The following is a 12,603-nucleotide window of genomic DNA, read 5'->3' as shown; positions in this document are numbered from 1 at the left end:
CACAGACAGAGCCAGGAGCATCCATAGACACATCTCTATATTTATATATTAGATACAGGCACAGGGGTGGGCGGGGGCCCTGGGCGCTCCACGTGCCCCCACCTCCACTTCTGTTCACCCACACACGGAAGCAGCAGGGATGTTAGATGTGGCAGCTTTGTAGGGGAGGGGTTAAGACCTGGGCCCCCGCTCCTCAGGGGTACTAGCCCTTGAGCCTTAGGAATGTTCTTTCAGGGAAAACAGGGTGGGGTTTTAACGAGGCCAGAGGGGCAGGGCTGACCCTGAGTCCCAACTCGTGTCCTCCTTGCCTCTCCCCCACCGCCCCTCAGTCGGTCCGGGGCAACCAGAGCCCTTGGATTCCAGAACTACCAGAGACTGGGAGAGCCGGGCAGACAAAGGCAGAGCAGCAGAGGAGAATTTGCTTTGGGGCCACCTGAACCCCTCAGGTACTGGGTGGGGGGGGCCGTGGGGGGGTGGGGGGAGGAACAGGAAAGGAAGGGCGTGTTGGCCTGCCTGAGGCAGGACGCCTGAGCAAAGCGAAGGGAGGTGGCCAGGCCCGCCCTCCACCCCGACCTGGGCTGTCGGGGGGGTCTAGGCTGGGCACACAGTCCATTTTCTAACAGTCCAGCAGGGGAGGGGCAGGCAGGAGGCAGGGCCTAGACAAAAAGGCAGGCAGGAAAGGAACCATTAGCACCCGTGGCTGACCTGCCAGAGCCCTGACCCTCACTTCCCTCCTATCACCTTGCAGCTGAGTGGCATGCAGCTGGCTTTCCTTATCTGTCAGTGCGGGTGATATTAATACCCATTTCAAGGTACTGCTATCGGGACTAAGTGAATCGATACAGGCAAACATCTTGCAGGAGTTTGCTCTCATTATCAGGCTGTCTCCAGGAGACTGAGGCCCGGCAAGGTGAGGTGTCTTGCACAATATCACACAGCCCTTATTAAGTAGCAGAGCTGGGCTTTGAACCCGGGTGTGTCTGCCTTGCTGTTATCAGGTTACAGCTGGCCGAAGGCAGACATGAAATGAGAGGAGGGCCGCACAACAGTGTGGGTGTAGCCCCAGCCAGGTTCCCGCAGGTGTGTGAACTGCTGACCTGGACACCAGGTGAGAAGAAGCCTGGAATGTGGGTCAGGCTGGGTGCTGCTGGCTCCTCCCAAAGCAATTACTGCTCCCCCTGCCTCTCTACCTGCCCTGGGGGAGCCAAACCCTGGCTCCGTTTCCTCAGGTGGGTGAGGGGGGCCCTTCGTGACCTGGGGCTGGAGTCTGCAAGATGTTCACACGGGGGAGACATGCGGGGCTGGGGACCACAGGTCTGTGGCCGAGGCAGGCTCTAGCCCTTCTGTTGCCACCAAACATGTGGCTCGTGGACGTGAGCAGGCTTGTGACCACACGGAGGCGTAGGGCATTCTGGTCTCAGGGTGAATCTGTGCAAGGGTAGGGGAGGCACTCACCAGGCCCCAGGAGCAGAGGCAGCCGGCCAGGTTAGGAGGCCTCCAGCACCCCAGGCTGGAAGCGGGCTGTCTCCTGGAAGATGAGCTCCTTCAGTCGTTCCTTGGGTAGATCATCCAGCTCCATGTCGAAGGTGAAAGGTTCCTCGGCCACTGGCTGCGGTGGCAAAGAAGTGGGGTGGCTCAGGGCAGGGACCAAGGGAAGATCCCTGTCCATCTGTCAGCCCTGCCACTAGTGGCTGGCCCACCTCATCCGTTGGGTCATAGTACTGCTCCAGGTAGGGGTGAGCCAGTGCTTCTTCCACTGTGATCCGTTTGTTGGGGTTAAAGGTCAACATCCGGTCCAGCAGGTCAAGAGCTAGGAAGTGCAGGGGTCAGAGGTCAAACGGAAGGTCAGAGAAGCTCTCGGAAGGTCAGAGAAGCTCTCGGAAGCACTACTTGGCTTCTCTGTGTTCAGAGGCCTGTTGGTTCAGAGGCCTCTGTGTCCCAGCCAGCCACTGGGCTCTTACCTTCCTCTACACCCAGTTTTTATCACACAAGTTCCCAAGTCTCTCTCACCTTTGGGGTCCGACTTAGGAAAAAGCTTGGCCCAGGCCACCTTGGTCTTGGAGGGCAGAGACTGTAGGTAGTTTCGGGCCTTCATGTTGATGATACAATTCAGGTCCTCCTGGGATGGGGAGCCCAGAATACCTGTGGGTAAGGCAGGTGACGTGGTAAGCAATCTCCCCCTTCTGCGAACAGAAGGAACCAAGAATAAGAGCCCTCCACCAACCTGCTCCAGGCCAACCATTATCTCCCAGCCAATACTATGGGGGTGAAGAGCAGGGGGTCTGGATCGGGCAGACCCAGGTTCAAATCCTGGCCCAAGCACTTCCTAAGTGTGGGGTGTATGGAGCCTTGCTTTTCCCATCTATCAAATGGGAACAGTATCTGTAACTCAGTGAAACACTGTGAATGCTGTAGGGGCTCCTGGACCACACATGGTGGTCCCCCTGACCTGGCTCCCGCAGACTCACTGACCCTGAAATGAAGTGAAGTCACTCAGTTGTGTCCAGGTCTTTGCGATCCCATGGACTATATATAGCCTGCCAGGCTCCTCCGTCCATGGGATTTTCCAGGCAAGAATACTGGAGTGGGTTGCCATTTCTTTCTCCAGAGAATCTTCCTGACCCAAGGATGGATCTCAGGTCTGCACTGCAGGCAGACTCTTTACCTTCTGAGCCACCTGGGAACTTTGACCCTAAAGAAATCTCACCTCCAGTAAGTGAGTTTCCCTCCCACTCAGCTGGCCAATCCCCCCTACCCAGAATGTGGTTGAGCTGGTCCAGGTAGTGCTTGCCGGGGAAGATGGGCCGGTTGGAGAGCATCTCAGCCAGAATGCAGCCCACAGACCAGATGTCGATGGACTTGGTGTAGCCCTGGGGAGGAGAAAGTGGTGGGCTCCTGGGCCAAGCCAGCACCCCTGACCCTAGGGTCAGCACCAGACAGGGAGGCAGAGGGCAGAGGCCTGGGGAGTAAATCCTGTTTCTTTCCATAGTCCAAGGACCAGAATAATGTGACAAGGCCCAGAGGGGAGACTTCCTGCATCATGAGGGTCAGTGCTGAACTCAAGAGGTGGGTCCAGGGCTTTCCGATATCCGGTCTCTTCCCATCACAGATGGGTGGGCCCCCTACCTTGGAGTTAAGCATGATCTCTGGGGCCCGGTACCAGCGTGTGGCCACGTATTCCGTCAGGAAGCCAGTGTGGTCATGCTCGGGATCAGCAATCCGGGCAAGACCGAAATCACAAATCTAGAATGCAAACCAGGCTGCTGAGCTCAGTGCTCAAGGCCTCCTGAGCCCAACTCATCATATCATCATGTCTCTCCTACCCATGGTGGGAAGGGGACTACTGGTCACCCTGAAGCCTGAGACCCCAGGGGCAGAAGGAGACAGGCACGCAACCCTCAGACCTTAAGGTCGCAGGTGGTGTTGATGAGCAGGTTGGAGGGCTTTAAATCCCGGTGGAGCACGTTGGCAGAGTGGATATACTTCAGGCCCCGCAGGATCTGGTACAGGAAGTAGCATACATGGTCGTTGCTCAGCTGCTGGCTTTTGAGCAATTTGTACAGGTCTGTCTCCATCAGGTCCTGTACGATGTAGCTGAGGTGGGTGCCAGAGGGCCCCCAGGTGGGGGCAGTGGGAGGCGACTGGTTAAGAAGAACAGACTCTGCTGACCAGGTTTCACATCCCTCCAGCTGATGCCCCTGGGACTCAACAGATCTGCCAGCTCATATCATGAGCTGGGCAAGGCCCACACTCAGCAGGTGAGCTCAAGGCCTCTGCTGGATCTCAGCTGGTGACCCTGAGCAAAGCATCTTAGTTCTGTGGCCTCAGTCTCCCTATTGAGAAAATGGGGATAATAAACTATGGGAAGCAGGAGAACATCCCAGCTAAGAGCAGTAATTCTGGAGTTCACCTGCCAGTGTCAACCATTCCTGCACTGCTCATTCATTCACTTTAGGAACTCAAGCCCTGTCTGCGCCTCTCTTCCTCATCTGTAAAGTAAGGGGGAAAAAAGCCTTTTTAGAGAGTGAGGGTAAAGATTAGTTGAGAGATGACCCAGGCAGTGCAGCCAGCTTGGTGCCTGGCACGTTGTAAATGCTCGGCAAACGTGAACTAGTATTGCTGTTATAAAAGCCTGAGCCACATGGCTGTTGAGAAGGTTAAATGAGATTATGTATGAACACCATCTGGCAGGCAATAAATGTTTGCTTAAAAATAAATGCCTGCCTTATGGGGATGGTTTGTGCAAGACGAATGAGGAGAAACTTCCCAGCGGCACGCTCCTACTCCGGGGGCTTGGCCCTACACCCGAAGACAGAGGAGTAAATGTCCTTTTATACTCTAAGATTAAAAAAGAATTAAACATAAATAAACAAATAAACGTCATGTGGGTTGTTTCTGGAAGACTCAGTTATGGTGGCTGTCTTTCAGAGTCAGCCTCAAAAGGGCCTTCTGAGAACACTTGGACCAACCCTGCTATTTTAAAAATGAAGAGGCCTGGCATGCTGCAGTGACTTGGTTAAGGTCACACGACAAGCTGAGGGTGAGTGTTGGAGTTTCCTGCCCACAGTTTGTGGTGGGGGCTGCAGACAGTGCAGTACAGATCACCACTCTTGGGTGGAGGACTGGGATGGTGGGGGTGGGTGGGGCAGGGGAGAGGTGATAGGTGTTATAAGCTCCTAACAGAGCCAGGCAGGAAGTGAACCACAAACTAGGAGAGCAATGTGTGTGTGGGGGGGTGGGGGGGGTGGCCACAAAGGCAGGTCTGTTCCTCCCTGGGCAAGGTACAAGTCCACAGGTGACTGGGGTGGGACTCTGAGCAGGAAGTCCCAGAGAGGGGACAGGTTCTTGTCTGGGGGAGGGGAAGAGACAGCCACAGAAGCACTTGATTTTATTTCAGTTTTCTGAGCCTCAGTTTCCTCATCTTTGAAATGGAGCTGCTGAGAACCATCTCCTAGGGCAGCTAGGAATTAGAATAGAAAATGTCAAAGCACTCGGCTTGAGCCGCACCAGACTCACAGTAGGCCCTCAAAACAGGGCAGTGTTCCTCCCACCTGCCTTCCTGCCAGTCTGAGGACCCAGAGAAACAAGAATTGCCATCAGTTAAACAAAAGAGCTGACTGTGGGCAGAGGCTGGATCTCCTCACAGAATTGCCGATGTCAGAGGACAAAGCTTCCACAGAGCCCATCTTGCCCAGCCCCCTACGAAGCCAAGATAGAGAGAACAGACTTGCCCAAGGCCACACTGCCTGGCCACAGCAGGCCAGGATTCATCTGAGGCCTCCCTGCCTTCTTACTCTGTGGCCTCTTGACCGCTGGAAAGTTTCCTTTACTGGGTTTGTTTGGAGGGAGGTTGGGAAGAAGGGAAGAGAAAACAAGCCCCCATTCTCCCAGGGCGGCTCTGAGGCTGGGCCTGGCCAGCTGTCTGGCCCAGGTGAAGGATACACATCCCTCATGGCTTCCAGGGTGGGTGCCCGCAGAATGTCTCGGATGCCAATGACATTCTCATGGCGGAAGCGCAGCAGAATCTGAATCTCTCGCAACGTGCGCTGGCAGTAGGTCTGATGCTCAAAGGGGCTGATTTTCTTGATGGCCACTCGAGTCTTGCGCGCGTGGTCGTAAGCTGAGCTGAGAGGGCCAGAGAGATGTTGGTGTCCAGGCCTGGTGGCCCCACCCAGGCCTTGGCAGGGCGGGGAGGGAGCAGGAGAGGGCTCTGGCCAGTCATAAACAATGCTGGTTCCTTCCTGCTGTGAAGGCCTGGGATCTCCAGGGAGAAAGCTGGGGACCAGCCAGGCAGCCCTTCGGTGACTTCACAAACAGAGGAAGAGACTGACCACTCACTGACTTCCCCTCTCCTCAACCCTTTCCATTCGAGCTGCCCTGACCCCTCATCCTCCCCTTCCCACGATGGGCTCCCTCAAGCCAAGACAGGTCCAGGGGGTGGGAGGTGTGGAGGACTGGACAATGAGGCAAATACAGTGAGAAGGAGGGAGTCGGAGGAGGGACTGGAGAGAAGGGAGAGGCAGGGCCGGGGCGGGTGTCAGGGGGAGGTTCCTGGGCAGCAGAGCTATGTCCAGATGAACAAAGACCCAGAGCACCCAGTGCGGATAGGAGAACTCACAGACCCCTCCTAAAAGTTGCAGGAAGGTGTTCCTGGACCCCTCATGGCTCGCTGGGTCCCTGGCCCCAGGCCCAAAGCCCCACCCCACCCCGCCCAGCCCTGAGCTTTGCTCTTTTTTCCCAAACTCCTTGGCAAGCCTCACTAGGGGGTGATCCAGGGCATCCTCTCCCCAGTGAGGGGACCCTCTCTCCTCCTTCACTAAGGATATCACCTCCCCAAGAAGACAAATTCTCTTCTCCTCACCCCGTGTCTATAGGGTCCCCAAGGTCCCCAGAGCTCCCCCACATACACTCAGATGCCCTACCCTTCATTATTGAATAGTCGGTTCAAAGCTCCCAAACCTCCTCTCCCGAGACCTTACGCAGTGACCCCCTCCCCCAGAAAGCACTCAAAGGCCCTCTGGCTGGGACGCTGCCCAGCCTCCTGAAGCCCCAGCTTCTTCAGGATGCTCAGAGTCCGCAAGGCCCAGAGAGCTCTCAGCACCCCTCCCCGCCCCCTCCCCAAAGACGCCCCCTCCCCCAGAACGCCCCTCACCTGACCATGCCGTACGCGCCCTCGCCGATGTACTGCAGCTGCGTGTAGCGCGGGCCCACGTCGAACGGCTGCCCCTTTACTATCTCCACCTCCCCCGGGACCCCCGGGCCGACCCCATCAGTTCCCCGGGGCTCCCCGCCCCCGCCCCCCTGAGCCGCCGCCGCCGCCGCCATCTCCACTCCTCCCCTCCCGCCCGCCCGCCTCCCCCCGGCGGCCCCGCCCGAGGCCCCGCCCCTTCCCGCCCGCCCTCTCACCCGCGGAGCCGCGCGCGCCAGGCCCCGCCCCCGCCCGCCCCCGCGGCATCACGTGACCCTCCCCGCCGCGCGCGCACCGCTTTCCCGCCGCTGGGGTTGTGGTCCCTGGCACCTGTCGGCCTCGTCCGCTCTAGTCAACGTAGAAGCTCCCCAGGGCAGTCTCGAGACTGTTCAGACCCTCCCCCCACCCCCTTACCGAATGCTGACCGGTAGGGCGGCCCGGTGACCTCACCCAGAGCCACCTAGCAAATGAGTGCTGGAGCTGGACCGGGCCACGTGGCCCCGCTGCCCCCACTCAGCCCGAGGAGTGGCCCGGGGCTCGAGGTGGAACCTCCTGGAGCCAGGCCCAATGCTGAGTGATAGGATGCTTATTTCATAGTAGCCGTGGGAGGTGGCTTCCTCACACATGTGGCCTCTTTCACAGATGTGGAAACTGAAGGTGACTTGATTGCTGGAAAGCCCGGGCATCTTGACTCCCTGCCTAATGGTTTTCGGGTGGAGACCTGTCAAAGTGGGCTAGGAACCGGACCTCAGCAACCTGGCAGTGCTTGTATCCTGAGGACAGATAATCCCAGCCTACCTTTACATGGAGGGTAGGGAAGAGGTGAGGGCTGCGTGGACTGGGTTTGGTGAAAATACACTCTCAGGCTTTACCCAGAAACAGCAGGATAGCTAACATTTTTGTTGTCCTTGGGTTTGACAAAAATTGGAACCCTGTCGAGATCATCATCTTTTGCTCCTGTGCTAGACTTTATAGTTTACACAGCATTTGGTCCAGGTCAGTTTCTTCATTAGAACAACCCCACAGTGTGGGTGTCATCTGGTTTTCTGAGCTGGATGAGCAGGGGGCCATGTCTGTCTGGTTCATTGCTGTAGCCCCCACCCACCCCCATCCCTACAGTCAAACGTAGACACTCAAAAATTTTGGAATAGGTGAATCGAGTTTTACAGAATAGGAAATCTGAGAGTTGAGGAGCTGAGACTAACATGTATCTTCTGACACACAGGCAGAAGTTCTTTTTAATTGCATTCTGTCTCCCAGACTGTTAAAACTGAAGAGAGGGCCCTCAGAGACCATCCAGTCCATCTCCATCACTTCACAGTGAAAATGTGAGCTGGGAGCTTCACAAAACACATCTCCTAGGCTTCAGTAAGTATTCACGTTTTTGTCTTCCTTGGAAGCTGGGAGTAGGTCCTTGTATGCATTAAAGATCAAGAGACAAAATGGAACTAATTATCATTCTGAAATTGCTCATAATTAGATCTACGGTCAGGCATTCTAATTCAGATTATTAACACTGAGAGTTGCTAGTTCCCAGTAACCCACAAGTCAGTGAAGGTTCAAGATGTGCTAATTAGATCAATGGTTTTTTTAATTGGTGGTGTTATTCATTTGATAAGCTATTGACTGGCACTGTGTGCAAAGCTCTGAGCTAGGAACTGGGGCTGATAAAAGATTACTGGATAGTGTGAATTAGTAGTTAAGAGCAAGAGCTCTCTGGAGTCAGGTTGCCTGGATTAGAATCCCATTTAGGCCACTTGTGTTATACTGGGCACATTACCCCACTGGCCTTTCTACTTACGGAGTTTCTCTTCCACTGAAGATGCACAAACAGAAATCACTGTAATCCAGAATGGGTGGATGTAATATGTAGGGTAAGCTCAGGGGTGGGTAAGATCACTCTAGGGATCTCCCGCAACTGTTAGGAATCAGGTTGCACAGCAGGAGTGAAGGACAGGCTAGCAAGGAGCAAAGCTTCATTTGTATTTCCAGCCACTCCCCATTGCTCACGTTACTGCCTGAGCTCCACCTCCTGTCACACCAGGGGTAACATTAGATTCTCATGGGAACGTGAACCCTACTATGACCTACGCATGCGAGGGATCTAGGTTGCACATTCCTTATGAGAATTATCATGAAACCATTCCCTACCCTCGGTCCGTGGAAGAATTGTCTTCCATGGAACTGGTCCCTGGTCCCTGGTCCCAAAGAGGTTGGGGACTGCTGCTCTAGAGAAGTGAGGAGGGGATAATCGAGCAGGTAGCATTGCATTGATGAAAAGGAGCAGAGTTTCAGAAGGTCAGGATAAAGCAAAGGCTTCAAGAAGAAGGAGCAGGGTGACCATGGCACGGAGGCAGGAGCACGAATTGTCCAGTATGTCTGCACTATGAAGGGTTAAGGGGAGTTTAGGCTGGAGAGGTAGGTTGGGGCCACATTGAGGAAGGCCTCTGATTCCGGCAAGGAGTTTGGATGTTACTCAGTAAGCAGCAAAAAGCCTTTTAGGGACTTTTGCCAGATCATTTTGCAACTACAGGAGAATATAGTGACTCAGAGAAAACACCATGGAGTTCAGCGTGGAGCCAGGTTTCCTGAGTAGGAGTGAGTTTCCCGGCATGGGAAAGGCTGGTGTATCCGGAGGGGTGCCTGCCACCTCAGCGGTATCTGAGTCTCATTTCGAGCCGTGTGACTGAGATTGCCCTCTAGTGGCTGAGGTTGGTACTTTCCTGGAGATTGGATTGGGGTTTCTCAGTCTATTCCATAGAGTCGTACTCAACTAATAGAGACTGAACAACTATTCTGTGCTAGACACTTCTTTTATAGTTGGAGATGTCAGTATTGTACTTTTTTCTATTTTTTGGGCTGTGCTCGGCAGCTTGCAGGATGTTAGTTCCCTGACTAGGGATCAAACCTGGGCTCCTGCAGTGAAAGCACTGAGTCCTAACCATTGGACCATCAGGAAGTTCCCTGTGCCAGGCACTTGTTTTTTTAATTAATTTTTTGGGGCTGCGCTGGATCTCTGCTGCTACACGAGGGCTTTTCTCTACTTGTGGTGCAGGGGCTTCTCATTGCAGTGGCTTGTCCTGTTGCAGAGCACAGGCTCTAGAGCACGCAAGCCCAGTACTTGTGGCTCACAAGCTTAGTTGCTCCACAGCATGTAGGATCTTCTGGGATCAGGGATCGAACTCCTGTCCCCTGCATTGCAAGGGGATTCTTAACCATCGGACCACCAAGGAAGCCTGTGCCAGGCACTATTATGTACCTTATCTCTGACCGTCCTTCTAGAAGTAGATACTATAAACATTTAACAGAAAAAAAAAAGCAGCAGCTCAGTGAACTGTGGAGTTGGAAGGAACTTTAGAATCATTTCCTCCAGCTCACTGCGTTGTTAAAGTTTTTCTAATGGCTGCTCTAGCTCTGGATCTAGCCAGACTAAGTCTTACCTTATTTTTTGGTAGTGTGGCACGTGGGATCTTAGTCCTCCAACCAGGGATAAAACCTGTGCCACCTGCATTGGAAGCATGGAGTGTTAACCACTGGACCGCCAGGAAAGTCCCTAGACTAAATCTTAAACCAGCTGTCATCTCTTTGTGATGTGAAGGTCACAGGAGAGGCCAGTTGGTAATTTGCCCAGAGTAACAACAGAAATGAACAGTCCCGTTTCAACTAACTCAGCTCTGCAGCATGAACTGAGAAGGGAGGGAATGTTCAGAAATAGGCATCACAACACAGTGAATAATTTATTAAGATTTCAGTACTGATCTCTTTTTTAAATCCAAAAAACCTCATACTAATTTTTTTGTGGCACTTCTTCATGTATTAGAAATTGCATGTGTTTGTGAAGTCACTTCAGTTGTGTCCAACTCTTTGAGACCCTGTGGATGGTAATCTAGCCAAAAAAAAAGAAAAAAGAGGACTCCTTTCCATTTCCAGGATTAGTTCAAACACCACCCTTTTATGAAGTGTTTCCTGGTATGCTCCTGCTATACATGCTACATCTGCAGCTCTTATGTCTTAGAGCAAATGTGTATGATATTTATTTATGGGCTCATCTTGCTCTTCCTACTAGATGGTAAAATTTCTTGAAAGCTGTGAACGTTAGTGTCTTTACTTTTCAACCCTCTCCAGTACCAAGAGGTGTTTTGCATTCAATAAATATTTGTTAAAAGAGAGAATTAAGTATTTCTGGGATGGCCTCCACACCCTTCGTCAGCTGGGATGCGCTTTTCTGTATGAGCTCAGGGTTGACTGTGTTCCTGTTAAAAACACAGCACCCAAAATAGAATACCATTTTCTATATGTAGCCTGACCAGTGGGAGTAGAAAGGAGTATTGCTTCCTTTGTATTAGTCCAATATTTTATTCTCTTCCACACAGAGCCTCTCCCTGAACCTCTAATCTAAAATATACAGTGTTCATATGCCTCCCTCGTGGTGTCCTTTTTCTTTCGTGAGACTTATCGCAGTTTGTCAGAGATTCATTTGTGAAGTGATAGAACACTGTAATTAGAAGTGTGGGGGCTGCAAGTTCCCTTCTCTTTCTGCCTCTGTGAATTCACTTTCCAGAACTGCGGAGAGATGAGGTATACTCCTATTAACTGCAGAAGCTTCGGTTATATTATTTCAACACATGCTGAGTACCTTAGGGCCAGGCTGCTTGTTGTTGTTCAGTCACTAAGTCATGTCCAACTCTTTGCATGCCAGGCTTCTCTGTCCTCCACTGTCTCCCAGAGTTTGCTCAGATGCATTTCCATTGAGTTGGTGATGCTGTCTAACCATCTCATCCTCTGTTGCCCCCTTTTCCTGTCCTCAATCTTGCCCAGCATTAGGGTCTTTTTCAGTGAGTCATTTCTTTGCATCAGGTGGCCAAAGTATTGGAGTTTCAGCTTCAGCATCAGTCCTTCCAGTGAATATTCAGGACTGATTTCCTTTAAGATTGACTGGTTTGATCGCCTTGCTGCTCAAGGGACTCTCAAGAGTATTCTCCAGCACCACAGTTCAAAAGCATCAGTTTTTCGGTTCTCAGCCTTCTTTATAGTCCAACTCTCACATACATACGTGACTACTGGAAAAACTATCAGTTTCGTTCAGTTCAATCGCTCAGTCATGTCTGACTCTTTGCAACCCCATGGACTGCAGCACACCAGGCTTCCCTGTCCTTCACCATCTCCCGGAGTTTACTCAAACTCATGTCTATTGAATCAGTGATGCCATCCAACCATCTCATCCTCTGTCGTCCCCTGTTCCTCCCGCCTTCAATCTTTCCCAATATCAGGGTCTTTTCCAATGAGTCAGCTCTTCGCATCAGGTGGCCAGAGTACTGGAGTTTCAGCTTCAGCATCAGTCCTTCAGTGAATATTCAGGACTGATTTCCTTTAGGGTGGACTGGTTGGATCTCCTTGCAGTCCAAGGGACTCTCAAGAGTCTTCTCCAACACTACAGTTCAAAAGCATCAATTCTTTGACACTCAGCTTTCTTTATAGTCCAACTCTCAGATCCATACATGGCTGCTGGAAAAACCGTAGCTTTGACTAGACGGACCTTTGTCAGCAAAGTGATGCCTCTGCTTTTTAATACACTGTCTTGGTAGGCAAGGGCTAAATTGAAGGGCGAAACTGAGTGCCTCCCAAGTGCTAGATTTTGGAGGCCGGGTGATCTTTTCTGATTTTGACACAAGCCTTGTGAAACCAGTGTCACCAATATTATCTTTTCACACCTGGGAAGCTGGGGCGGAAAGCGTGGGTGAAACCCTTGAGATCACACATGTGATAAGTGTCAGGCCTAGGACACCTCTGTCTATCTGATCCTTCACTGGAGGCTGAAAACCGGTGGTCCAAGGTCATATTCAGCCTGCAGTTGTATATTACCAGACCTGTGTCATTTTGCTTTCCTTTAATTAAAAAATAAAAGCAGAACAAAA

General features: G+C 52.4%; 1 protein-coding gene across 1 annotated transcript; it reads right to left on the bottom strand.

The window, feature by feature from the left end:
• Positions 1-19: 19 nt before the first annotated feature.
• MAPK3 (mitogen-activated protein kinase 3) lies at positions 20-6,825 on the bottom strand. The gene is made up of 9 exons (XM_055562079.1): positions 6,653-6,825; positions 5,443-5,625; positions 3,405-3,594; positions 3,127-3,243; positions 2,756-2,870; positions 2,011-2,142; positions 1,701-1,810; positions 1,456-1,609; positions 20-656 (listed from the first exon to the last, which is right to left on the bottom strand). Exons 1-8 carry the CDS (start codon positions 6,823-6,825, stop codon positions 1,487-1,489), a joined length of 1,143 nt encoding a protein of 380 aa, XP_055418054.1. The 3' UTR covers positions 20-656; positions 1,456-1,486.
• Between the last annotated feature and the right edge of the window lie 5,778 nt (positions 6,826-12,603).

Source organism: Bubalus kerabau, chromosome 23 (assembly GCF_029407905.1).
Source record: "Bubalus kerabau isolate K-KA32 ecotype Philippines breed swamp buffalo chromosome 23, PCC_UOA_SB_1v2, whole genome shotgun sequence".
Taxonomy (NCBI): Eukaryota; Metazoa; Chordata; class Mammalia; order Artiodactyla; family Bovidae; genus Bubalus; species Bubalus kerabau.
This window is presented reverse-complemented; position numbering and strand designations above follow the sequence as displayed.

Coding starts and splice junctions, on each gene's coding strand:
- MAPK3 (XM_055562079.1), bottom strand. CDS start 6,825: ATGGCGGCGGCGGCGGCGGCTCAGGGGGGCGGGGGCGGGGAGCCCCGG. Junction 3,244..3,404: donor ACACCACCTGCGACCTTAAG/GTCTGAGGGTTG, acceptor TTTGCATTCTAG/ATTTGTGATTTCGGTCTTGC. Junction 1,610..1,700: donor ACTATGACCCAACGGATGAG/GTGGGCCAGCCA, acceptor TTGCCACCGCAG/CCAGTGGCCGAGGAACCTTT.